Source organism: Micropterus salmoides, unplaced genomic scaffold, assembly GCF_014851395.1.
Source record: "Micropterus salmoides isolate LMB-PRFRI ecotype aquatic unplaced genomic scaffold, ASM1485139v1 Ms_hic_scaffold_1, whole genome shotgun sequence".
NCBI classification, from domain to species: Eukaryota; Metazoa; Chordata; class Actinopteri; order Centrarchiformes; family Centrarchidae; genus Micropterus; species Micropterus salmoides.
Genome location: NW_024040040.1, coordinates 30,183,796 through 30,209,854, shown reverse-complemented (window position 1 = coordinate 30,209,854; position 26,059 = coordinate 30,183,796). Strand labels below are relative to the sequence as shown.

Sequence of the window (26,059 nt, the reverse complement as noted above, 5' to 3'; positions counted from 1 at the left end):
TTCCAAGTTCACAAAATGAAACTAATGAAATTCCAGCAATGCAATACAAAACTATACATATTTACTGCACATACAAGTGGAGGAGAGCCACAGATATAGAACTACAACAGTGCTAGTCAACCCTTTCGTATGCATTTGGCCACAGATTTTCATCAACATCACACCTTATATCCTTTCCTGCAATACACCAGGGAAAGAGCTATATGCCCGATCCATCCCTGTGAGTCTACAGACATCCACAATCCATTGTGTCCAAGAGGGACAGTTGATCATGAGGCTGGTGGCTCCATGAGGAAAATCTTTCCTCTTTGGGGTTGAGGAGTGGGGAGAGTAAGATTGGTGGGAAAGTGATACTATCCTTTGATGGACTATAAACCACACTGTCACTGGAGGAAAGTGGTGAAATGCAACATTACCCCATACAATTACAAAGTGTTTTGGATTCTACCTCACCTGCCCGCTGTCCTCAAGTCTTTCATAGAGGAAATCAAGGAATGAAATAAGGCTCTCAGTTTACCAATTAGAAGTAAATGCATTTTTATTTCTTTATATTCTTTCTTACATTTAACAGTTTAGACAGTAGTATGTAAACGTGCAAATGGAGTGTAATTCAAAGAGAACTGAGTTTGAGTGAGAAGACAGTTCATCAAGTTTTAAAGACATGGTCATTGAATGCATTTTGTCTCAAAGCAATTCAAAAGGTGATCCACAGTTTAGTTCACGTTGACTTATTGCAGTCAACACAATATCCACTCAGAAAGTAGCAGTGGTACAGAAAATTAATAATGGAACTGATAATTATAGTAATATTAATGAGAATATGATTAGTAATAATAATAATGATAATATGTAGTCGATATAATAAAAATTTGAGTTAGTAATTTATGTTAGTAAAAAAACAAAACAAAAAACAAAGGAAAAAGCTGTTACCCTGCCACCTAGTGGTTTATGAGGACCAGTTTTCAGTGATGTACATGGAAGATTACATAATGACTTCAGCCTGGAGACTAACAAACTTCATTACAGAACAACGTCATTAAGACCCCTGGGATCCTTCCCCTGATAACAGGACAATTATCTTATGTTTAGTTTACCACATGCCTTTCTGTAAAGTATTTGTTATCAAGTGGGCATAACAATTATGATAATTACTAGAACCAGTAACAGCAATAATTACACAGAGCAAATAACACAGTTAAAATTAGGTAAACTGTGTATTTCTTGTGCTTCCATGGTGATTAATGCATAGGTTATTAAGTCCAGTGCATGAATGAGATGCGTTTCTGAAGCATATAGTGGCAACTGACTGTCTCAGAAAGGTAAGGTAAGGGATGCAGAAGGATTCCCCCACTAGAATGACTCAAGGTGAAGTTGGTCAGGGCATGTTGATGTGACTTGTAAAACGAGGCATTACTCTTCATGTCCAAGTGGAAATTCCCTTTCTCATGCTCATTTCCAGGGAGGTCAGTGTGTCTAAACTAATTTCCTAAACACTATATAGTCCACTGTATAGTTGAGTATACAGTCCACTGTAATTGATGGTCACTTAGCAAGAGCTACGAGCTATACATTGTAAAAACAGAAAAAGTAAAAATGATTTAATGATTCACTGCTTTATTTAGAGCATGTCACTTTAAAATGTTTAACATCACTGACTCATGAAAAAACAACCCTGCAACTGATTAACAGAAGTCCTGCCAAAGATACCCAAGCACAGGTTTTGATTTTTAGTTTAGTGTTGGATTTCACCTGTTGATTGATGGCACTAACTACAACAATATGTATTGTATGTGATTGTGCCATGTCCCCACAGACAGTGGGCTACTGATGTATTTATATACAGAATACAATCTCTGTGAATCTCTGTGTTCACTGTGACAAAACTGGGTTAAAGGTGAGCAGAGGGTTTAAAGCTAGAAGACTAATGAGTCTTTCTTCAACTTTCTTAGCATTGACTTCACTATTAATAATCTCCGCCACCATCATAAACAAAAACACAAGCAGCCAATCACGGTTCTTGTAATCCCCACATGGTACCTAGTTACGGTTTTGAGAAGGTGTACTTGCAACTACACTGTATTGGCCTTGTGATGAATGACACATCCAGGCCACTTTCAAGTGCGATTGTCTGCTGAGTGTTTTGGATTGAAGCAGGCTTTCTGTGGCTCTGAATATAGAAAGTAACAAGCTTCGCCAGTTGGCCTGCAGCCAACCAGCCTGTAGAATATTTAAAGCTGTCTCAGTGGATATAAAGATCTGCACTCGTTTTTTTCAGCCAAAGAGTGATGGAGCGGAGTAATGTGTTTGTGAATGAGACTCTGTTCCTTTTTCATTTCCCTGTGTCGCTTTGGCCCTGTTTACACCATTAACGTGCATCTTGCCGGTCACAAGTACACAGCTCTTAGTAAAGGTGTGAATGCACCCAAGATGCATTTACATCCAATCGCTTGGACCACATTTGGAGATGGACTAACTAACTTTATCAGATTCTGTAATGCTTTCCCTAAAAAAACCCTCCCCTCAAATTGCCCCAGCTTGTGCTTAGATTTGCTCTGCTATTGCTCAGACTGTGTGTGTGTGTGTGTGTGTGTGTGTGTGTGTGTGTGTGTGTGTGTGTGAGAGATACAGAACAGAGCAGCTGAGGGGAAACACATCCTCATCCACTTACATGTCCCCCCGCACTTTGTCTGGGATAGATAGTAACAACGAGTGACACTCTCTTTCATCAATGTGAAAACTGATGTCAAACAGAGCTGAACGTATAGTGCTCTGCAAAGTTGCCATGCTCCCTTTTTCAACTGTCAGTTTCTTGAATTTGCTCTTGGCAAAACATTATTTGTGGCTGGTTTGTTCTAAAGTGTCTTTGTAAAGGTTCTTACACAGTGAGAGTGGTGATTTTAGCATGTCATCCACTAGAGGGAGTGGTTGCATAGGTGTACAGAGTGCCAATGCTCCAGATGGTGTTGATATAGTATTTTGGTGCCTTTGCTGAATTTGTGTGACATAGTAAAATCTTTTAAAGATAGTCATTTGTCAGTCAGTCATCAGTAAATAGCATTCAGTAATAGCAGAAGTAGTGATGATGGACAATGATGCTTCTGACTTCCTGAAAGATGTATGTCTGACACCAGTCACTCATTAAGTGTCTGTATGCTGTGGGTGAACAACCTAAAAATAACTGTGTCTGCTGCTTACTGCCAAGTTCTTTGGACATTTAATATCTCCAGTGTGATGCAGTATTGCATGCATGCAGTTTTTTCTCTAGTGTTATGTATTTCTATGAAACTGTATTTAGAAGAAGAAAAATAACTAAAGCGACAAACAGAAACACCATAAAAACAACAATAAAATCATAAATGAAATTATAACATTACTAAATTATTTTGGCTATAGTGTGTTATACATACTATACTGTACATGTTTATAGAAAGATATCTATATAAGAATATATAATAATGCATGCTGTAAAAAAAAAATTCTATATATATACTATGTGTAGTGTAAATATACAACTCTGAGATTGAATTTATTTTTTAAGGTTATTTTATTTCTAAGCACGCCCTTCTTAACTTTTCACTTCACTTCAGGAGAGAGGAGCTGGTTGATTGAACGCTAATCTTTTCCCCTTTAATCCACTTGTTCTATAGCAGAGATTATGATACAGAGTTTTAATCCACATTGCAGGATACTGTGTGGCAGAAAAGGCAGACAGAGTGGAAAGTGTTGGTTCATCTGTTAATTTTTCTCAGGTTGAAAAGAGAGTTAAAAGGAGACGAGAGATGCTAAAACCTCCTTGATGTTTTTGGGAGTTCTCCCATTGGAGGAATCTTTCAGCTTCAGAGATGTACAGTATGTGGTTTGACATAAGTTTGCTTTGGGGCAGCCATATCCCTGTTTATAACCCTCTCTCATCTTCAGCTAAACTGGAAGAAAGATTTTCCTGAACAACTACTGTAAGCCTTCCTTCCGTGTCCCTCTAAATAAGCAATTACTTGGAGACAGTAGCAAGGACTCCCTTTTTACAGGCAGAAACATCAAGCAGAACCTAGACTCGGGATGGGAAGCTGTCTGCCTTGACTGATTGGGTAGCGAGAGAAAGAGAGAGAGGAAAGAGAACGAACAGTAGCACAATGCAAATTCCACAGAGAGATTTGAAGTAATAGTAATGTACCTGCAGTGGTGATATTATTAATATTAATAACAGTAATTGTAGCAGCGGATGCTTAGCATGAACATGGGGGCATTAGGTGGCTTGCGATCATAGATATTAAACCTGAGAGAGACGAGAAAACACAAAACTATGGGAGAGGGAAGATGATGAGTAATTGTAGTAACATGCAGTAATGGGACAAGACAGATTGAAAGGGAGAGGAGCAGAGAGGAGCTCAGTGCAGTGTTCTAGTGGGGTAATAGGGGACTATGAGCTCTTTAAAAATGATGGTGCTTGACCAAGGGATTTGTAGGTGAGGAGATGGATTTTAAATTATTTTCTGGATTTTACAGGGAGCTAATGCAGAAAGGTTCTTATCGTGTGCTGCAGCATTCTGGATCAACTAGAAAGTCTTAAGGAAATTATTGGGGCCACGTGCCTGATTTTTGTAATGTTACGTAGGTGGAAAAAAGGCAGTCCTTAAAGTTTGTTGTATGATGGAGTTAGGACACATCCTGGTCTAAGATAAATCCAAGATTTGGCAACTCCATTTAGAGTAACTACGTATATATTCAAGCTATTGTACTTGGCCCCAAACACCTCAGTTTGGGGCCAATAATAACAATAACTTCAGTTTTGTCACAGTTTAAATTCAAAACATTCCAGGTCATCCAGATGCTTGAAGTTTAGCTAACTGATTGGTTTCATCTGACTTGATAGATCATCTGTATAGCAATGAATGTTTTTGTGTTTGCTAATAATATTGCCTAAAGGAAGCATATACTGGATGAGGTGGAGATGATGGGTCCAAGCATAGAAGCTTGTGGAACTCCATGACTAACTTTGGAGGATTCATTGTTAATTGATTCATTGATTTGATAGATATGATTTAAACCAGCTTAGTGTTAAGGGCAGTGTAGAGGTGGCTGTTCCTCACTTTACCTCTTTTTTTCTTTTACATCATCTTGATGATGAATATCCTAAAATTAAATGCAGTCTTCACGTAAAACAGTGTGATTCTACATACATATCTTGTTTCATATTATTATACATAACCCTACATGGTCCCCCAAATAAGCCAGCCTGACAACTGATACAAGGTCTTAGTGTCTCAATTACTCAATCGCTAAATCAGTAGTATACACATTAGACAGAGCTATCTAAGATTTTGGTACCAACCCTTTTAAGTAATGATCAGCATCCCCCATACACCTGAGTAGTCCTTTATATATGAAGTTTGGTAGTCTGTTTGGCTGTGTTGTGTGATCACATGACTATCAGCAGTTTTCACTCTGTGCTTTTTTTGGATGTGTTTTAGTGCATTGTGATAATCTCCCAGAGCTTTGTAAATCAGCAACACTGAATCAGATTATCAGTTGGTACACGCTGAATTGGAATACATCCAAGGGCAGCATTTAGATGTAATGGCATTTGCCCTGTTAACCTCAGAGCTCAATTCATTTCAGACCCTTCTATAGTAGACAGTGAAAGGATGATGGTCAACAACTAATGATCAGGTCTGATGTGCCTAAAATATGTATTCTTTATCCTTTTCGTCTCTCTGCCAAATTCAGGGGACACACAAAGACTGTGTCTACAGTACAGTAGAACACACAGTGTACACTGCACTAATGCATTAATGTATATATGCAACGCGGTCATGCATGCATGATTATTGTACATACATGTATAAAACAAATGTAAAACACACAATCAGAGAATTGAAACATAACCGAGTGAGCGTTGCGGAGTCACACGTTACAGTAAATACATTGTATTATAATGTATTAAAACAATCAACTGAAACTAAATCCTCTTTTGATATTTAATCCTACATTGTACTGTGCACATGTGCGTGCATGCACATGTGTGTTTGTACAAATCACATCTGTCATCCCCAAAACACAAATCAGTCTGTCCTGTTTCTCAGCAGCTTTTAGATGAAGAGTTGCAGGTTTAATGTCTGGGACACAGCCTGTAATAATACCAACATGTTTCTAAGGCATTGTCTTCCATGAATACATGTGCACCAGTTTCAGAATATAATCCACCTAGCAACATGGGATCTAAAATGAAAGCCGTCTATAGGACCTGTGCTGGAAGTCTGCCTCAGATTGCTGTTCATGTGACAGGAGTTAGAATCCGTGAAGGATTCCAGGAATCCAATTTAATCAGATTGACAAAGTAATATGAGAAATGTTATTACATCCGTGTTTTCATTTTAAACTGTGTATCTGTTTACATGGAACACCATGTTTACATAGAATCACCAGTTAACCTAGCCTGCATGTCTCTGGACAGTGGGAGGAAGCCAGAGCGCCCACACAGACACAGGGAGAACATGCAAACACAGAAAGGCCTGGGAGGACCAAGGTTTGAAGCCAAGACTTTCTTACTTTGAGGACAGTGCTAACCACTGCACCACTATGCAGCCCCCTTTCTGATTTTCTGATCTTCTAGTATTTGTTAAAAGCAGAACAGCTGCATTTTGTACTAGCTGAAGGCATGAGGGCTTAACCCTAGATGAAATGAATTACAATAATCTTACTGAGATGATATAAATGCATGAATGACCATCTAGGGATGAAGCTGGGAAGGTCATTCGTGAAACATGATTTCAGTTGACAAAATCTTGTTATACAAACATAGGCAACAAAGCTTGAAAACCTGTGTTGCATGTCTGCAAGTTCCTCCTGGCTGGGCAGGTGGCTGCAGAGCTGTGTAAAGCAGCTTCAGGCTTGATGCAGCCACACCTTCAGTGATTAAAAAGGCTGCAAATTCAACTATTATAGAAAAAACTTGAATGAACATGACCCTGTAGCATAAGAGTGACCATCAGACTGGGCATCTACCTACACATGGGCACATAAGCTTGCATGTGCACACACACACACACACACACACACACACACACACACACACACATACACACACGCTGCTAGATATGGCCAGATGGTGTAATCCTTTAGTTTTCCCTGTGTTTCATATTTCATTCCCCTCCTGTGCTGGGATTATGCTGTTGTCCAATCGGATTTCGGCCCACTCTCCAGTGATGATGTGAGATGAATGACAGCCGGGTGGGTGACTGAGGCAGGCGTGCAGTAGAAACGTTGTACGTTAGGTTGCATACAATCCACACTGCCAAAACAGCTGTAGCTGCCATTTGTAGACCGATCACTGACTATCACTGTCCAGGACAGAGACGGGACGGATCAGAGCCAGGTACGCTGGGAAATGTGAGAAGGACTTTTTAACTTCAAAAGGCCACTTTAGGCAGTGCCCAGTGCGTCCATGCTCGAAGGAAACAAATTTGGCATTCAATGACAAACTAAACAGCTTTCTTAAATTTTCAAAAAGCTGATGCACAGCATAAGCCTTTATTTTGACATTGCAAACTGGATGCATTTCATTGTAGCTTGGTTTTAAAAATATTGTTATTAGGACAAGGAGTTGTATGGTCTAGAAGGACAGATTATGGCTGCCTGATACTTCAGAAATCATAGTAAATGCATTTCTCATATTTGAGAGTAAATTATAGTCGTTTTATTTGCTGTCTGTTCATTTTTGTGTCACTGAGAAGCAGTTCTGTTTAAACATGCTGTAAAGTATTAAATCTTATGGGACAAAATCCTTCTTTCCTGTACCATATGACCTGGATCTGCATTTTGACTTTGTATATGTTGTAATGTTTATATTGCAGTTTTATCTCGCTTTTAACTGTAGTGTGTGATTTAAGGATAGTTTAATTATTTTAAACTTACCATTTGAGTTTCTCAGGATATTTTGTAGTTGTTTACTTATTTTCAGTGTGCAGGTGATACTGACTTTCCTGAACAAGGGTCCAGCATTCATTTGCTGGAGATTTAAGTATCCATTTTACTTCTGCTGTACAATGGAAAAGAGGAGGGATATAAATTTTTAAAACATTATTTTTATCTAGATTATTTCCGTATGTTTCCAGATAATCTTCACTGAATGTTAAAAATGTGGCAAATACTCAAATTGTGTCTCAGTAGTATCAGTTTTGTCTACTCCAGTTAATTTGCAGTGTTTTAATTTAAGATGACAATACCTTTTTTGTGTGTGTATTTTGATGCTATGAAGATTCAAAGTCCTTGTGTCAAAACCATCTCTTTTTTTTTCACTTACAGTCTAGCTTGTATACACAGTGTGTCCAGACACATATAGACCTGGTCTAATTTCACACATACTTAGCTGTTTTAGCACTGATGTGGCAGATTAGAAAACGTGCCTGGCCTCATATTCAGAACAGTGTGTGAGCTGATTAAGCACAGATGAACATTTAATGAGAGAATGAAAATTGTGTGTGCAAGTGTGTGTGTGTGTGTGTGTGAGAGAGAGAGAGAGATAGAGAGAGAAAGTTGGCCTGTTTAGCATATATGCTCACATTCACAGTGTGTATGCATCTGTGACTGCGTACGACTGTGTTTCTGCACACAGAAGTATTTGGAATTGCACGCTTGTGCTGGAGGTTTTATTCCCAATTCTAAAGCCATATACACATTTGGTACTGTAAGAGGTCCTGGATAAAAGCTTCCCCCAAAGACAATCTTTGAGCTTTATCTATCTCTCTTCCCACACAGGTCACTGCTTCCTATGTGTGGTGGATGTGGTGCCAGTGAAGAACGAGGATGGCTTGGTGATAATGTTCATCCTCAACTTCGAGGTCATGACAGAGGAGACATTTCGAGGCCACAAAGAGGAGCTCAACCACCGCCTGCCCACCTGGCTTGTCACCGGTATCTACTGACTGTCCTAATTTCTTTGTTTGTTCTTCTCTGTTCTATGCCAAACAGGTCAGGTTTAACCAATTTTGCAGGAGACTGAGGAGTCAATTGCTGACACTTTTTACCTGAGACTTAATGTGTTCCTTTATTCTTGTTCATCCCTGTTGTCCCACACTCCCACCACTGAATTTACACTCAAACATCATATCTCAATGAACAAAACTGTTCAAAGTTCCACATCTTTACTGTACATTTCTCCAGAGTCTCCAGACTCTGTCACGTCTGTCACATGTGCTCAGTGTGAACCTGCTGTCATCTGTGAAGAGAACAGGGCACCAATGGCAGAACTTCCAATTCTGGTGTTCTCTGGCAAATGCCAATCGAGCTGCACAGGGCTGGGCTGTGGGCACAGATATTACTAGAGGACTTCGAGCCCTCATGCCACCCTCATGGAGTCTGTTTCTGACAACTTGGTCAGAAATATTCTCACCAATACATGGTACAAGGGAGATTTATTTGTCACAATACAACAGATTGTAGATGGAAATTGAGTTTAGATCTCCCTTCTGCTACGTAGCAGACAATATACATAAAAGCGATATATATAAAAGCAATTATGAAAAATGTTAAACAGAAAAACACTATCATCACTGGAGCAGTGCTGAGGATGAATTAGAGTTTAAGAGTCTGATAGGTTGGGAAAAAAGCTGAAGTCTGGTGGTGTGGCAGCAGAAACTTCTATATCTCTTCCCAGAAGGCTGCAGGGTGAACAGGCTGTGGCTGGTGGGTACTGTCCTGCAGAGCTCTGCGTAGGCACCTCACCTGACCGATCTCACTGATGCTCGGCAGATGGGTACCAATGATCTTCTGAGCAGTTTTAATCACCTGCTGCAGAGCCCTCCGGTCCTGGGCCTTCTTAAGTTTCCTTAAGAAATATAGCTGTTTTTGAGCTCTCTCCACCCACGTGGAGATGTGAGATGACCATGTCAGGTGATGCTGATTCCCAGGAACCTGAAACTGTTCATCTGCTCTACCTCAGCTCCACTGATGTAGACAGGAGTTTGTGTCTTTGTCTCCTTTTTCCTAAAATCAACGATCAGCTGCTTAGTTTTGCTGACGTTGAGCAGAAGGGTGTTCTCTGTACACGACTCTGCAAGACTATTGATTTCCTCCCGATATGTTGTTTGAAATCCAGCCGATGTTGGTGGTGTCGTCCGCAAACTTCACAACAGAGTTCTCTCCATGTTGTGGGTGTACAGCATGAACAGGAGGGGGCTGAGCACACAGGTGAGTCCGCCAATCCGAACTGACTGGGGTCTGTTTGTGAGGAAGTCCAATATCCAGTTGAAGAGTGTTGTATTTAAACCCAGAGTGCTGAGTTTGCCAATCACTTTCATTGGGGAGATTGTGTTGACTGCTGAGCTGGAATCCTGATGTAGGTGTTGTTTTTCTCGAGGTGTGTGAGGGCTGAGTTGAGGGCAGTGGAGCAGCAGTTCTCTGTGGATCTGTTGGTTCTGAAAGCAAACTAGTGAGAGTTCAGGCTAGCCTGCTAGAGGTCATTTTGTAGGGCTCTGGCAGTGCTCCTCCTGTTCCTCCTTGCACAAACGAGTAGATACCGGTCCTGCTGCTAAGTTGATGCCCTTCTACTGCCCTGTCCAACTCTCCTCGTGTAGCGGCCTGTCTCCTGGTATCTCCTCCATACTCTTGAGACTGTGCTGGGAGACACAGCAAACCTTCTTGCGACGATGTGCCATCCTGGAGAAGCTGCCTACCTGTATAGCCTGAATGGGCTGCAGGTACCTGCTACCAGTAGTGACAAGGACACTAACAAAGTGCAAAACTAGACACTAAACACTTTCTGAAGCTAGACCCACGCCACTTCCACTCCGTCACGGAGTGTACTCTCGTCGGAGTCGTCCTTACAGCCAAATTGAGTTCACTTAACGCAGAGGGTATAAATACAGCCGCCAACTTTCGGATGAACTTCCCTCTCACTAGCATAAATAGGATCAGCCGTTACCGCTGCACTCTCTGTCACTGCTTTCATACGTTTATGAAACAAACAACAGTCGCATTAAGATTCAGGATTGATTTTTGAGGAAAAATGTTTGTTTTGCAAAAACAAAACTGAAACCATTTGCCATTCATTTTATGATTGTAGGCTATGTGTACCAAATTATTTTGGTTAGCTTTATAATAATTCTGTAAGACGTTGACTGGTTCAGCTAATAATTTATGAAAAACAGACCTCACATTCTTTTTAAGATTTATATTGATTGTAAAAGACTAGACTATATATGTTGAACCACTTTATCTTATATGGAAATGATTACATTCACAAATACAAATGGTCTTAAAAGAAACCACCAGGCCTACAACATTACAAACTAGAAATCAAACATTATATTGAAGCATTATATGGTCTGAAGAATAGCAAAGCAAGTAAAACTGTTAAAATGTGAAAAGATTTAAATATTAAATTCTAATATTCTGTCGTTTTATGTACTTTTGTTTTGGCTGAAGATTTTCATATGAGATGAATAAGATTCTGTTGTATTTTCTATCAGACAAAAGCATTGTTTTTTTTTTTTAAACACATGCAAACTTTAGGCTATGTTGTTAACCTGTGTATTGTGAAATAGAAATGTAAAGAGAAGTTTAGGATTTTAAAAATCCTACATGTTTAGGGACGTAGTTTGAAGAAGGGTCCTTCATCATGCAACAAAGGGTGTTACACACCTTCAACAAGCCAGCATCGATGCTCACTCAGCATTGGAGGGTTTTATAGCCCACTACTACTCCACCCTCATTGGTTTTGGATGGCAATCAATGTGGCAGACCCTCAACGTTAACATGCAAACGCAGTAGAAGTAGTGTAGGAGGAGGGAGCAGCAAGTACTTTCGGAAAGGCCCTTAGTTAGGAAGGATAAGGAGCAAGCTATGGACACCACCTGCAAAACCATTCCTTTTTTGTGGGTTGTCTTGCTGTTGTCTCTCTGCACCTGTTGTCACTTTTACTTGAACCAAAACAAGTGGCATAGATTCACAATTGCTTGTGCTTCCTAACTGAACAGATTGATATCCCATAAGTTAAATTGACTCGCTGTCATACTGTGAGTGTTATATTTAAGTGTTCCCTTCATTTTTTTACAGTAGGTGCACAGACTGTTCAGAAAACAAAATAAAAAGAAATAGCATTACACTGTTGATCGACACATCATTTTGGAAAATTTATAATTTGACTGGTTCAGTGCTTGAATCCAAATCCAATATGACCATCTGTTCATTTACATTTCATTTTCAATAAATGAAGCGGACTTAATATGTTCAGTGGGTGAGAAGTGACAACTGTCCCTTTAATTTACCTGGATCATTTGTTGATTTTATTTAGTGGATTAGGATTTAGGTGGTTGAGGTATTTGCGAAGTAATTTTTTTCCTGTGAAACCTGGGTGTGTCGGATCAAGTTTTAAGAAATGCTATTTTTCATCAACATGAACTTGTACTTTATGTTCCAGAGGGATAACCCTGGGAAACAGCATCTGCAGTAGGACATTGATTGTACGATTCTCTTTGCATGTGTGCATAGGTACACAATTCAATTCAAGAGAGCAGTATAGCTACGGTGCCTGAGACAGGACAAAGATGTCATCTATGAGATAAAAGAGATTGCCAGTCAAGAAATTAGGTTTCTTTTAGATATATTAAGAAATTATATAAATTATGTAAAACCAAATTTTTTTGAATATTATTGTTACTTTTTCATTAATAAACAACAGCCACATGAAGAAATTAAGTGCTACAAGATGTCTCATACTCCTGTAATACATTATTTTACATCTTGGGAGGGTTGGCTCATCTGGACTAACATAGAAGAAAATGAAAATGAACTATCACATCTTGTGCATCCAGTATGACCACTGACAGATACCAGGACAATATTACAAACTGGACCTTTAAAGGTTCAGTCTGTAATATTTCTGAGGATCTATTGAAAGAAATGCAAAATAATATCCATAACTATGTTTTCAGTGTTGTGTAAAGACCTTACATGCATTGTGTTTTTATTACCTTAGAATGAGACATTTATATCTACATAAGCGCGGCCCCCACTTCCATGGACATTGCCTCATTGCGTTGTCATGTTTGTACAGTAGCTGAAAATGGACAAACAGCGCTACAGAGCGTGTTTCGTCACTATGTTCAGGCAGTGTAGACACTATGTTGAATACCATTTTTTTCAACCATTAGCTTTTTTTTCCTCTCTCTTCAACAAATGGATTATGCAGTGTTTCTCATGCTCACATTAGTGGATGTGCTGCAAAAACACTAAAGAGGAAGTGATTATGTGAGTAACTGTTGCTGTCATGACTGAGGTCTATTTCAGCACCGCTATCAAAGTATTTATTTATTTATATTTTTTGCCGCTATCAAAGCACCGTAATCTGGCAACAGGCCAGATATTATTGGTGGCGGGTAGTTTTGGCTATGATCCATAATTACCGAGAATTAATGATTCCCTTGTCAATGTTAAACTTTATCTAATGTCTGGTTTATAATGGACTGTGGTGCAGAAACAGTGATAGTGTTACACACTCTTGGCTTACATTTTGTTATGTGTCAGTGGCCAAGTCACAATAACATATGGTTTTACTGAATACTTAAGTAAATATAATTTCTTAATATATCTGACTAAAGAAACCTCACTTCTTGTGCAACAGCTTTTGTGAAGTATATTTTATAGTGCTGGGCAACAATTAAAATTTTTATTGCAATTAATCGCATGATTTTCTGCTATTACAGCTTCTTTGCGCCACACAGCTGTAGCCTATTTAACTTAAGTTAAAATTATAGGCTACATAACTTTACATGATAGACCTTCATCTAGTTTTGCTGGGATGCTCTTCCATGCGAATTCCCTCCTGTTGATGTCCTGTTTAGTAAACAGTAGTAGATTCTGGAAACTCACAAACAGCGAGGATCAATCTGTCTTCCAATGGTTTGTGCTCCACGTCTCCTACAAAAAGTTCAAGACAATTCAACTTCGGCAGCGGCGTGTGCGTGAGGCGAGCACAACCACGACAGTTTCGCATAACGTGCCCGCTTGTCACTACACCTTTTGCTCGACCACTTCACCTCACTCTAACAGGGACGCTTGCTACTGAACATAGAGTGTTTATGCTGCTCCCTGATAAAAGAAAAATGTTTCTGCTGATACCTGTTCAGAACAAAAGACAACAAGAAAACAGATTTATATATGTTAACCTGTTGCTCAGAAGGTGCCTGTTAAGATGTTCTGATTATGAGATTTACAAGAAATATTTTATTGCTACTGTGTAAAGGGAATACTGCTAGTAAAAAGCACCTTATTTGTTTAAAGTGTTTGCAAACCACGTTACTGCACTTTTGTGCATATAGCAGTATATTTAAATTTGTGCGCAAAACACTACTTTAGAATTCATTATTAAATTTTGCGCATAACAATGCGATTAATCACAGAAAATCGTGCGATTAATTGCAACAAAAATTGTAATTGTTGCCCAGCACTATAAAATATACTTCACAAAAATACTACCCAGATATTGTTCCATGGCCTGTGCTTAAATAATACTTACAGACAGAGCTTTCAATAGCCTCAACAAAAGGAGGGATTGCAGCTTATGGTTATTGAGACCATTCAGCTGCACACTAAAAACTAAAATGGCAGAATTCATGTCAAAGTGCATGTCAAACTAGAAAACTAGGCCTGGGAGGGGACACTAATCCACCAAGGTGTAAGGTTGTTTACTTATTATACAACACATGCTACACATGCTTACAGATAATTAAATGTTTATATATATATATAAATTATTTAAAATAAATAAAATAAAAACTCCACTTCCTCCCACTGTACAAACATGCTGAGGAATCTGAGGAAGCTGGCAATCATGACGTGAAACGCCGTTTTTATAGTATCAAATAGCTAATTAAAACCAAACTTATAAGAAAGACCATTTACAGAAACCATCTTTGTGAAAATTCTATTTGACATGCACTTTGATTTTTTTGTTTGGCCAATGTCCCATAATGGAGCATGGAGATGTTTTGGCTTCACTTTTGGGGAGTTGTCATGTTGTCCATCTTTGCATACAGTCTATACTCTTAAACTGATTTCTTGTTTTTAACTCTGTGGCTAAAACCAAAATCTAGTCAGTGTTACTGTCCCAGATTCCAGGAGATTGTTTTTGAAGCTGTATTTTGAAGGTCTGTTAAACTTAGCATGATCCAGTTAAAATCTCCTTCTGTCCTCCTATGACCGCCATTGCCTACAATATCCTCCCATATCCTATTTCTACTTGTTTCTCTCTTTGATTCACACTTTTCTTTCAGTTTCCATTTCTCCTTCCTGCCACTGTTTAATATTGGATATCCACCTGTCACTGCAGGCAATGAGTCTTATCCTCCATTCTCCTTCTCTCCTCCAGGTCGTCCACGAGGCTTTAAGCTGCGTCTTCCCCTGCTGCGCTCCCTATCAAACAGTAAAGTGTCTCTGGACGACGCAGAGGCTAGTCATATCCCCACTGCTACACCCCTGCCGCTGCACCAAGACCATCACAGTCACGAGTCCCTAGGCCTAGGGGAGTTCCTGCCCCTTCCCCCTTTACCACCAGACCACCAGGAGCAAATCAGTGGAAGCAGGTAGGCCCTTTGGATTGTAAAAAACACGTTTAGGATGTACAGAGATCAGTTAACAGAGGCTTATGTTAAATTCTGTTTATGAGGAACATCTCACTTATTCTTGAATAATTCTTAACAGTTCTATAAAAGGGTCTATGCACACCCATTTTAGCATGAGCAACTTTCAAGAACAAATATGTTCTGCCATCCTCAAGTCTGATGAACGTTTGTCTAGTTTGTGTGGAATCTTTTTGTTTGTTTGTTTTTTGTCTTTTGTAGACTTTCAGTTATTTAGGTTTGACACTTTGATTTCCTCAACAAGGCTAATGATTTTCAACTTCTTCTTTTCACTTTTCGTGCATGAATTTCGTGCAAATAAAATCCTATAAAATGAGAATACACCACAGTAACTCAAAAGGCCTTCATTTTAGTTACGTAGTATGTGGATTGATGTCACTTTCTTGTGTCTCGTTTTAATTTCTTTTGCACATGTAAAGCTCCTCCTTACTTAATATCCTGTTAAAACCCATTACGTTTCTTTCCTAGGTCAGTTCTACAGAGTTGGCCAGAAGACTTCCAGGAGGACCACCACACCTTACTGTGCTCTGACCATCCTGTACCTCCTCCTCCCAACAGAGCCCACCTGGTGGGTCCCCTCACCCAGTCATCCCCCTGCGTAGCGCCTCACCATCGCCTCAGCCTCAATCCGGACGCCTCAGGCTCCAACTGCTCCCTGTCGCATAGCCGCTCGCGGGAGAGCTTCCACAGCATGCGTCGCGCCTCCTCTGTAGATGAGATTGAGGCCATGAGGTCCGACTGGAACCGAAAGAACCGGAGAGCGAGTATTCGGCTGGGGAGCAGCAGCACTGGTGAGGGGGCTGAAGGAGGAAAAATAGATGACAATGACTTTTGTCCTCTTTGATTTTACCTTGCTGCTTTGTGTGTGTTTGCAGGTGCGGTAAACAGTAAATCCAACATATTGAACTCCACGTCGGACTCAGACCTTATGCGGTACCGCACCATTTCCAAAATCCCTCAGATCACCCTCAACTTTGTAGATTTCAAACCTGACCCACTCATTGCCCTGCCCACGGGGGAGATGGACATCATAGCTCCCTGCAAACTCATCGACCGGACGCACCACGTCACTGAGAAAGTCACCCAGGTAGGGCAGAATTCATGTGTAGAGTGTGTGGTAAGGGAGAGGCTGTGCTTGTGTTGATTTTGAGGGTGTTGGCCTGTCTGAACCAATCTGTGCTCCTGATATGATTTTCTGTTAGAGCTTTTTCTATTCTTCGCTGCAGATTTGCCCATACTATACTTAGAGGTTCAGTTCTGGAAATGTGTGTGCTTATGTATACACTTCTAGTCTTGTGTCTTTTTTTTACCACATATACTTAAAAATAATTTCACAAAGTAATTTAGTTGAGGAGACACAGAGGAGGGACCTCTGGAAAAAAGGAAAGTCTGCTTTGACTTTATTGCAAAATTTTGCCAAAGTGCTTGCTCTGTTGCCATGGAAACCAACCACAAATAAAGAATGAACCAACTCAAACTGTAATACCTCTTTTTGGACGTCAATATCAGAGGAGAGCTTTACTGAGGACAGTGGTTGCACAAACAAGATGGTTAATATGGAAAGTTTTCTTGTCTACATGCGCAGAAAGATTTACCTATTTTCTACATGTGAGGAGGATGTCTTTCACAGGAGCAGATTAATTAGGTACCATCACAGAGCTTTATTCTGCCTTGTTTCAGAGCGTGCTGAGTGTCTGACAGTCTCAGAGAAAAGAGGTATCTTTAGCAGATCAAAATATATATCAAATCTGGTGTTTGACACTCTTGATCACTCTACACATCTGTTTTTTCTCGTTTTTTGTTTTTCTGGTGTTCCTTCCTTGCGTTACACATTCTGTATGTGCATTAGAGGGTGATACAAGAGTGGATTTCCACTCCTTTTCCATCCCACTCCCACAAAAATACATATCACAGTGTAGGGTTACAAGGTTCCTTTATTTATCATTTACAGGGTTGTAAAACATGTACAAGTTGTAGTTCCCTTTATGCTACTCATAAAAACAAAAAATATATACAAAACAGAAAGTATATACTGTAAACGGTCATGAGTAATGTTTAATATGTCTTAAAAAACATTTTTCCTGATATAGTTCTGAGGATAAATTTAGGATTCTCACAGCCTTATGAAAGAAGCTGTTCTGTTACAGCGGCGGATCCTTCTGTATCTCTTCTCAGAAGGCAGCAGGGTGAACAGGCTGTGGTTGGGTGGGTACTGTCCTTAAGTATCCTTTGGGCTCTGCGTAGGCACCTCACCTCACAGATATCCATGATGCTCGGGAGATGGGTACCAGTGACCTCCTGTCCTGGGCCGTGCAAATCCCATGCCAGTTAGTGATGTTTCCAGTCAGGTTGCTTTCTGTTGCTCCTCTGTAAAAGCTGACAAGAGCTTGGCATAGACATTTTGCTTTCTGAGCTTCGCTAGAACTGGAGAGTGCATGGAGTTACTAAAGGGGAATATGAATGATTTATTCTTTCATATTGTATGAGACATCATGCTCTCTTTTCTCACCATAAACAGAGAATAATCCAAAGTTGAGGATGCAACACAATACAAACCTAATGCTACATAGCACATGAGGTGCAACTGGCAAGGCTTAAACATAACCCTCAGTGGACGTAAGTGGGAATGTGTATGTTGGTTATCGCTGCATTTTCAACTACAGAGAGATAAATAATCTGTTAAATCTACAACTGATCTGCATGATTCCACTTAAAACCTTCTTAAGCTTTCATCTGTCTGGTTGGCTATGGCAAAGGCTGCGCATGCAGATGCAGCTCCTTCATACTCAAAATGCTACATTTTTTCTTTTTCATCTGTTTTTTCGTTCTGGCTTTATTTCTGAAACACATATGACAGAAATACAGTCATCAGATAAGAAAGCTGGGTTTTGGATTAAAGAGCAGCAGACCTTAAGACAATCCACGCAGCCAGATGAACCGGATCAGGCACCACGGTGGGTGCTGTGACCAAGGAGGAGACTAAAGATTGCCAGGATAGGAGCCTTGCAGGACTTGTACTTAAGGTTGCTCCTGGCTAATGTCCGGTCTGGACAGAATGAGACTCAGGCTGCCAAGCAATGGGACAAAGGAGACTGTTGTGCCCACACCTTTACCAACAGACCTGCTCTATCAACATCCTGAATCAAGCACTTGGTGGGTGGACCGTTTTTCAAGCTAACAGAGCTCAGGACTCCAGCAAGATAAGAGGAGGCCAGTGATGCCTGGTGCTTAAACGCAGTCAAAGTGGATGGACACTGTTTCCATGTCAGACTTATTATGTGAAGATGATATACGCATCACTGTCTTGTTGCTGCTGTTTACACTCTCCCAGAGCCAAATTTTAAAAAATATGCACAGAATTATATCCTAGGTGCATGTACATATGTATATAAATAAAAACTGCATATATATATTATCTATTTTATGTTACCAGATTATAATATACATTTAATTATCTGTTAAGTTCTATGCGAAGCTTGAAGTGACTACAAACGGTAATTTTTGTTGTACAACCTTGTGTTGTATGATGATAAATAAACGACCTTGATAGCTTGAAAAATGCCTGAGAACAACTGCTCAGGCAGTGTAATGTTATTGGAAGAGCACCTGTATTTCCAAATCAGGCCTGAAGATGGCAGCACCACATCAGGTAGCATGATGACAGGCCTCAGCAATCACTTAGAGGAGCAGAGAAGAACAAGGCAAACCAGATTGAATAATTTAAGTGATCCATAAATCATCTGACACCCTGAACAAGTGCACACATACAGATTTTGTGTTTCATTTGATTTTGACTCATTTTCCATGCCCCGAACATGTTGTTTTTTGCCTCTTGCTGTCCTTCATGACCAAGCTGCTTGCACTAACACTGGCTCATGAATGCTAACTTCTGTTACTTTGTGCACTAGTAAATAGGTACAATGTAAATGCACCCGCTGCCTTGAAATGTAATTGACTTATCTTAGTGCATTAGCACTACTTGTTCATTAATCATTTCAACAGTTGATGGAAACATTTTATTTACAGTTCACATTAAGGAGCTTTTTTTATTGAGCGCATGTGACCAGTGACACTTTAGCCAGTCTAATAAGGGAAACTGGATAGATAGATTGATGGGGAGGAGCAGATGAGAGGATTTTACTCAGTTTTCGAAGAGGCATGATGGGCAGAGCAGACCACTGAGCAGCGCAGATAACCTGGGATCATGCCTCATCGCACACTTTGTTGACAGCAGTAAGAAACACCACCATCTCCTTGAGTTTTGGAGCATGTCTCTGTGAATAGTGTTTATGGGAAGGCCTGTGCATTGAGTGCTGTATGTAAGACTGTTGATGCTGGTGTTTTTTTAGATTCCAGTGTAAGACTGACAAGGTTGAAATAGTGTTGTTTTGGCATAGCATGATGTGCACTTCATTCTCAGAGTTATCCAGTGGATGGATTTTTATTTATTTTGAGAAAGTTTGGGAAGAAACAGTTGGAATGCAGATATATTACTGTCTACATTACTATTGTCTATTTTTTACATAGCTTGACACTCAGTAGGTTTTTTTATTGTTAGACTGCATGTGATCAAAAGAATAGAATCTGAAATTCCTTCTCCTTCGTTTTAAAGTTATTATGAATGCTCTAAAGATAAGGTAATAATACCAAATCGGTGGAATTTACTGGATCTTGCAGATCATTTCTGTAATCTGCAGGAACATTTTATTACAGATGCAACGATCACCAGATATGTAATATGCTGCATTCTTTTGTATTGCCAGCATTCTTGGATATGCATCTCCATACTTTACCATACGATATTATTTTAAGAATTTGAATTACTCACATATGGGATCGCCGCTATTTATGGACTATTTTGGTTTCATGTTATTTTCTTAAAAGGATTAAAGTAAAAAGTCAAACTATCAAGTCTGGGTGTGGCTTTTAGGAACTCTGTTGGTCCTGCTTCCAAATCAGAAACAGAACATGAGGTCTTTGTTGTACTTTGACAAGATTCTGTCCCAGCTAAGAACCATATAAAAAGTCAAACATTTTGGGTAATAATCTTTTAAATGTTTTACTCGAACTTTAAAAGCAGTATCACAAGTCCAATGCTGAGCACCCTGGTTGAGAGAGTGTGAAATGTTGTGGCAGTAAATAGTTGTAATACTGTAATGAGCTATTTTCATTCACCGTCAAAGAATGCCATTTTAGACTTCCCTTACATTAAATGTAATGTAGGTTGTGTATATTTCTTTACTGAGCTGGCTTTACAGCAAATGGGAGATCTCTGTGGAGAAGGCAGGAGGATTGGGTGAAATCTAATGTACTTTGGCTGTGTGTTACTGTTTACATATGCATATTTTTCTGTGATGTAAAAATTAATTATGTATACGTTTCTATGTTTTGTGCGAGTACGAGAGCACTATATGCCATTTTGGGTTGTCCATTTTTCACAATTTCACTACCCTACAGTAAAGTTGCTTGCATGGACTGGGGCAGTTACAGTATAGGTTCACAAAACATGTAAACTAAAGTAAACTGGTCATTCATCACAGTAATTTCTGCTAAGAGTTTTTTGTCTTTTTTTTTGTTGTTGACTTACAGACATGGAGCTTTTTTCCAGTTATATTTTATTTCCTGATTTTAATCGGCTTCTCACAAAGTACAAATGGCAGCCTGATTCTTCTCTTCAGTGGAATTAGGCAGCAAATATTTTAAGCCTGAAGAACTGGTCAATTTGACAACATCTACAGGTGTTGAAGAAAATATTGTGAGCCAGGTTTAGGTGTGAAGAAGTTTGTGTAATGCTCATTTGTGCTGAGAAGAGAGGTTAAATGTCCTTTTCAGATACTTTTGCTCTGCACACTGATCAAACGGGTTAACACCGCATATTTTTGCTGAATCTCAATGAATTCTACTTCTACTGTGAGTGCAATAAAATATTAACGACTCTAAACGTTCATAAAGTAAATACTTTGAATCTTTTATCACCATTGATGAACCCCACAAAGTATATTATAGCTTTTAAAACATAGGTTTAAAAGCATTATTTGGAGGTGCCTGCAATTCTCGGCATAACACCGGATATTCCGTGCGGAGACATGGCTGGTAGCAACTTGCACGCTAGAAATAGCCTACATTTCTGAGGACTTCTCTCCATTTTTCTAAGATCAATGGCCATCAGGAATGTGACTGGTTTTGTTTTTGGTTTGGGACCCAAACGTCTTGTTTATTACAGCCATGTGTAACGTCAACTACTGATAACTACGCTTGCCATAGCCTGGTTTATTCGTTCCAAACCAGCTGATGGAAACGCACATATTTCGCGATTTCTCTCTTTTTGCACATAGTTGCACCGGAACAGGACCACAACTTCCTTTTCTTTCCCACTTCAAAATAAAAGCCTCTACTCAACAAAGTAGCTTTCACTAATCAGTCTATAGTTGTCTCCCTGACAAGGACAAGTAGGCCTACATGTGAGAAATACCTAAAGGTAAAATGTCAGAAAACACTTGTGGGGTCAGCTAAATTACTCTAAGATAGACCTGTCTTACCTTTCACTGTTACATCAACAAAGCCCCTAAAGAAATATTTTCAACAACAGGCATACTGTATATGCCTTAATATATGGGTATCTTGACACTGCAAAACATACACATTCATGACTACAAGGGGTGTGACGAGATCTTGTGCCACGAGCTCTTGTGAGATTACATTGTGCCGAAATTTCTCGTCAGGAAAAAAGCTGTCTCGCGAGACTCATGCAATTGACATTTTTCACACGCTGTCAAGCCACACATTAATTGCTGATCAACTCCGTCCAGCTGACGCCACACCGGCATACACCCTGATAATCAACCACAATGCTCGCGCTGTGAATCCAGACAGCTGTGACGAGTGGTAACGTAGCTGATAGAGTTTTGCAACATAAACATCTAAAAACTGAAGCACAATCTGCTCTGATTGAGACTGCACTTTATGAGCTGCTGAAGTTAACATGTGTGCAGATTTGTGGTGAGATTTCTGCCTGATCAGTGGTGTTTTCAGTTGGTTTCGGTTTCACATGCAACATGCAGTCCCAAACTGTGCCAGTCAAATGTTCTGTAGGGGATAACGTTACTACCAGCGGATTTATAATGTAATGCACAGCAGAATAAAGGGTAGACTTCTCATCAAATGATGACGTTATTCTCTTAATATTATAACTTTTTTCTGGACATGTCAGAAAACACAGATGTGTGGGAGGAATTCTGAATGTGTAGAAAGTTTTGAACATGAGCAGAAAAGCTGCTGAAACACAGGAGCTATTAAAGACCAGGAGTTTATAACTAAATTGAAATTAAATTTCTAATTGAGGTGAAAAGGTGCCACATGCACATTGAAAGAGGTTACTTTCCCAAACAAAGACACAAAGAGGAGGGAAGACTAAAGCATGACTCAGCGGGGATTTTACATGAGAAAAGTTAAAACAGATCTGAAAGCAGCACAGAATGACTGAGAGCTGCACTGACTTATATTCTTTTATAGTTAGGTTATAGATTTTGAATTGTCACCAGCCACCTGAATTTTGTGTTTTTCTTTACATAAATTTAAAAAAATCTAGTGCAGGAAAAAATCATCAGAATGCAGGAAACAAAGTGTTTAATACTCATTCAAATTTGAAGATTTCTTAAAAATAGTGTTAAAATCTCATCTCGTCTCAATCTCGTGAATCCAATCTCAAATCTTGTCTCATTTCATCTCGTCTTGTGGGTTAAGTGTTTTTTCTCTGTCCCTTATCTCTTTATGTTTTCCACAAGCCAGTTCATAGCTGTCTCCATTAAATTGCACACAGGTCACCACATGTCTCTTGCCCACACTATCTATTTTTGTTAGTGGATACATGGGGGTTGCTGTTGTGGAGATTACCTCTTTCATTTAAAAAGTGTGCAACTCAAACTTTGTGGTAACCCACTTACAGTTGATTTCAGAACCATCAGTGAGGGGAAGGCTTGCCCGTATAAACTAAAGCAACGTTTCAGTAAAACCTTAATTATGCATTAGGGGAAACAGCTGCAAACTTAAACCCATGTTTTAGTAGAAGATATAACTTTGATCATAGTTAATTTTCCTTGCATGCCACTGTTTTATTCATGTTTGTTAGTGTATAGGATAGCAGAACTACTCATACTGCAGCCCCTCTTATCCCATTAATTTTATTCCCTAGACTAGTCAAAGTCTGATGATACATATTTGCATATGGCCATGAGTATGCATGAGCACACTAAATAGTGTATGACGTAAATGATTCAAAAGCAAGTATTTTTAGCAGTGCCACATGTTTTTTGCCGAGAAAGCACCGGGGGGCTGTGGCTAATGTGACATTGCAGTTGTTTTAGTGAGAGATGCACCTCTGGCAATGTTCTACAGCAGGACTGTGTCCATTAAATAGGACAGAAATTAGTTGAAATGGAGGGGGGGGGGGGGGATTTATCTGTCTACCTGGACTTTATCTAGCTGTGTATGTCTGTTTCAGCTTGTGGATGGTTTCAAAGACATCTGAAGGTGTCACTGCTTCCAAATTTAACTCATGTGTCTTCCAGAAATGACTCCAAAATGAAGCAATAAAATAGAGAGCATACTATAATAGATACTTTAGACAGTTTGAGCCTGCTGCCATACTCCATAGCACATGTTTGCTACGCCTATCTTAAATAGTCTTTTAGCATTCAAATTTCGCTATTCCTTTCTAATCATTGTCGTTGGGGAGCAGTTTCCTGTGGTGCTGGCGTGCTGATGCCTTGTGGGCAGGAATAGAGTAGAGTCTGGGAGCATTTGATGTAATCAACCTGCAGGACTGTAATTTAGCCACCTGCTCAGTGGCTCTGCCTCAATACCTCAAACTGATTGAGTGCTTCCACCGTGTGAGTTCAGCGACCCACAAATAAGGAAAGCATATTGTAAGTGTCTTGAAGTAATATGGATATATATATATAAGGACTGTATTCAGTGCTATTCAAATGGGACAAATTATATAGATCACAGGTGTACATAATGATAAAAATCCTACCAAGCTACATATATATATATATATATATATATATATATATATATATATAGAGAGAGAGAGAGAGAGAGAGAGAGAGAGAGAGAGAGAGAGAGAGAGAGAGAGCAGGTCATGATCTTTGCATGCTCTCTCTCTCTCTCTCTCTCTCACTCATCCACATGAGATCACATAATAATAGATACACTATATTGCCAAACCATGGCTGAGCAGCTCCATCCAAGCCTTACATCACCAAGTGTAATGCAAAGCGTTGGATGCAGTGGTGTAAAGCATGCAGCCACTGGACACAAGAGCAATGGAGACGTGTTCTGTGGAGTGAATAATCACACTTCTCTGTCTGGCAATCTGATGGACGAGTCTGGGTTTGGCGTTTTCGAGGAGAGTGGTGCTCGCCTGACTGCATTGTGCCAAGTGTAAAGTTTGGAGGAGCGGGGATTATGGTGTGGGGTTGTTTTTTAGGGTTTGGGCTTGGCCCCTTAGTTCCAGTGAAAGGAACTGTTAAAACATTTTGGACAAATTCAAGCTCCCAACATTGTGGGAACAGTTTGGGGATGGCCCCTTCCTGTTTCAACTTGACTGCTCACCAGTGCACAAAGCAAGGTCCATAAAGACATGGAGAGCGAGTTTGGTGTGGAGAACTTGACTGACCTGATAGAACACCATTGGGATGAATTAGAGCGAAGACTGCGAGCCAGGCCTTCTCGTCCAACGTGTGTGCCTGACCTCAAAAATGTGCTTCTAGAAGAATGGACAAAAATTCCCATGAACACTCTCCTACACCTTGTGGACAACCAAAGTAAAGGGTGGGTCAACTCCATATTAAACCCTATTAAGAATGGGATGGCAAATAACTTTCATGTTCATGTAAAGGCAGGCGACCCTTTTGGTAATACTAACGTTTGTAAGATACAAACAACTAATCTGGCAACTAATCCCATGTGAAGGATAAAACCTGTCGAACATTGCCCGGTGTAAAACTGCAATTTATCCATGAATCTTTGTGTTAATGCAGTAGTGTTAATAGTGACTTTAAAAATGTCATCGCTGTTCAACAAATGTTTTGATTCTCAAGCAACTAATCTATGTCAGACTAATTTATTTGCCCTTCCTGCTGCTGAGAGGCACCCAATTCAAACAACATTAGAGGGACATCGATTTGGCCATTTGTAATGCTCTATATAGCGTTGGTTGGGTTCAAGTAAATTGTGGGGTGTTATTGGAATACTGTTCATGGGGAGCATGGACTAACACAATTAATTTTAGATGAAATGGAAAATCTTTCCCGGACTTATAACAGACATTAAATATTAGTTTTATTATTTGTTGTTTGGGTAGAATGAGTTGTTATTTCTGCAGGTTTAGTGTGGAGTTTTGCGGGCTTTAAATATGATAC

General features: G+C 39.6%; 1 protein-coding gene across 1 annotated transcript in view; it reads left to right on the top strand.

The window, feature by feature from the left end:
• Positions 1-26,059, top strand: part of kcnh2b (potassium voltage-gated channel, subfamily H (eag-related), member 2b) — a 309,793-nt gene that overhangs the window by 168,835 nt on the left and 114,899 nt on the right. The window contains exons 3-6 of the mRNA XM_038723752.1: positions 8,755-8,910; positions 15,365-15,578; positions 16,104-16,426; positions 16,511-16,722. Of these exons, the coding sequence (XP_038579680.1) occupies positions 8,755-8,910; positions 15,365-15,578; positions 16,104-16,426; positions 16,511-16,722 (905 nt within the window). The remainder of the gene's footprint in view (positions 1-8,754; positions 8,911-15,364; positions 15,579-16,103; positions 16,427-16,510; positions 16,723-26,059) is intronic.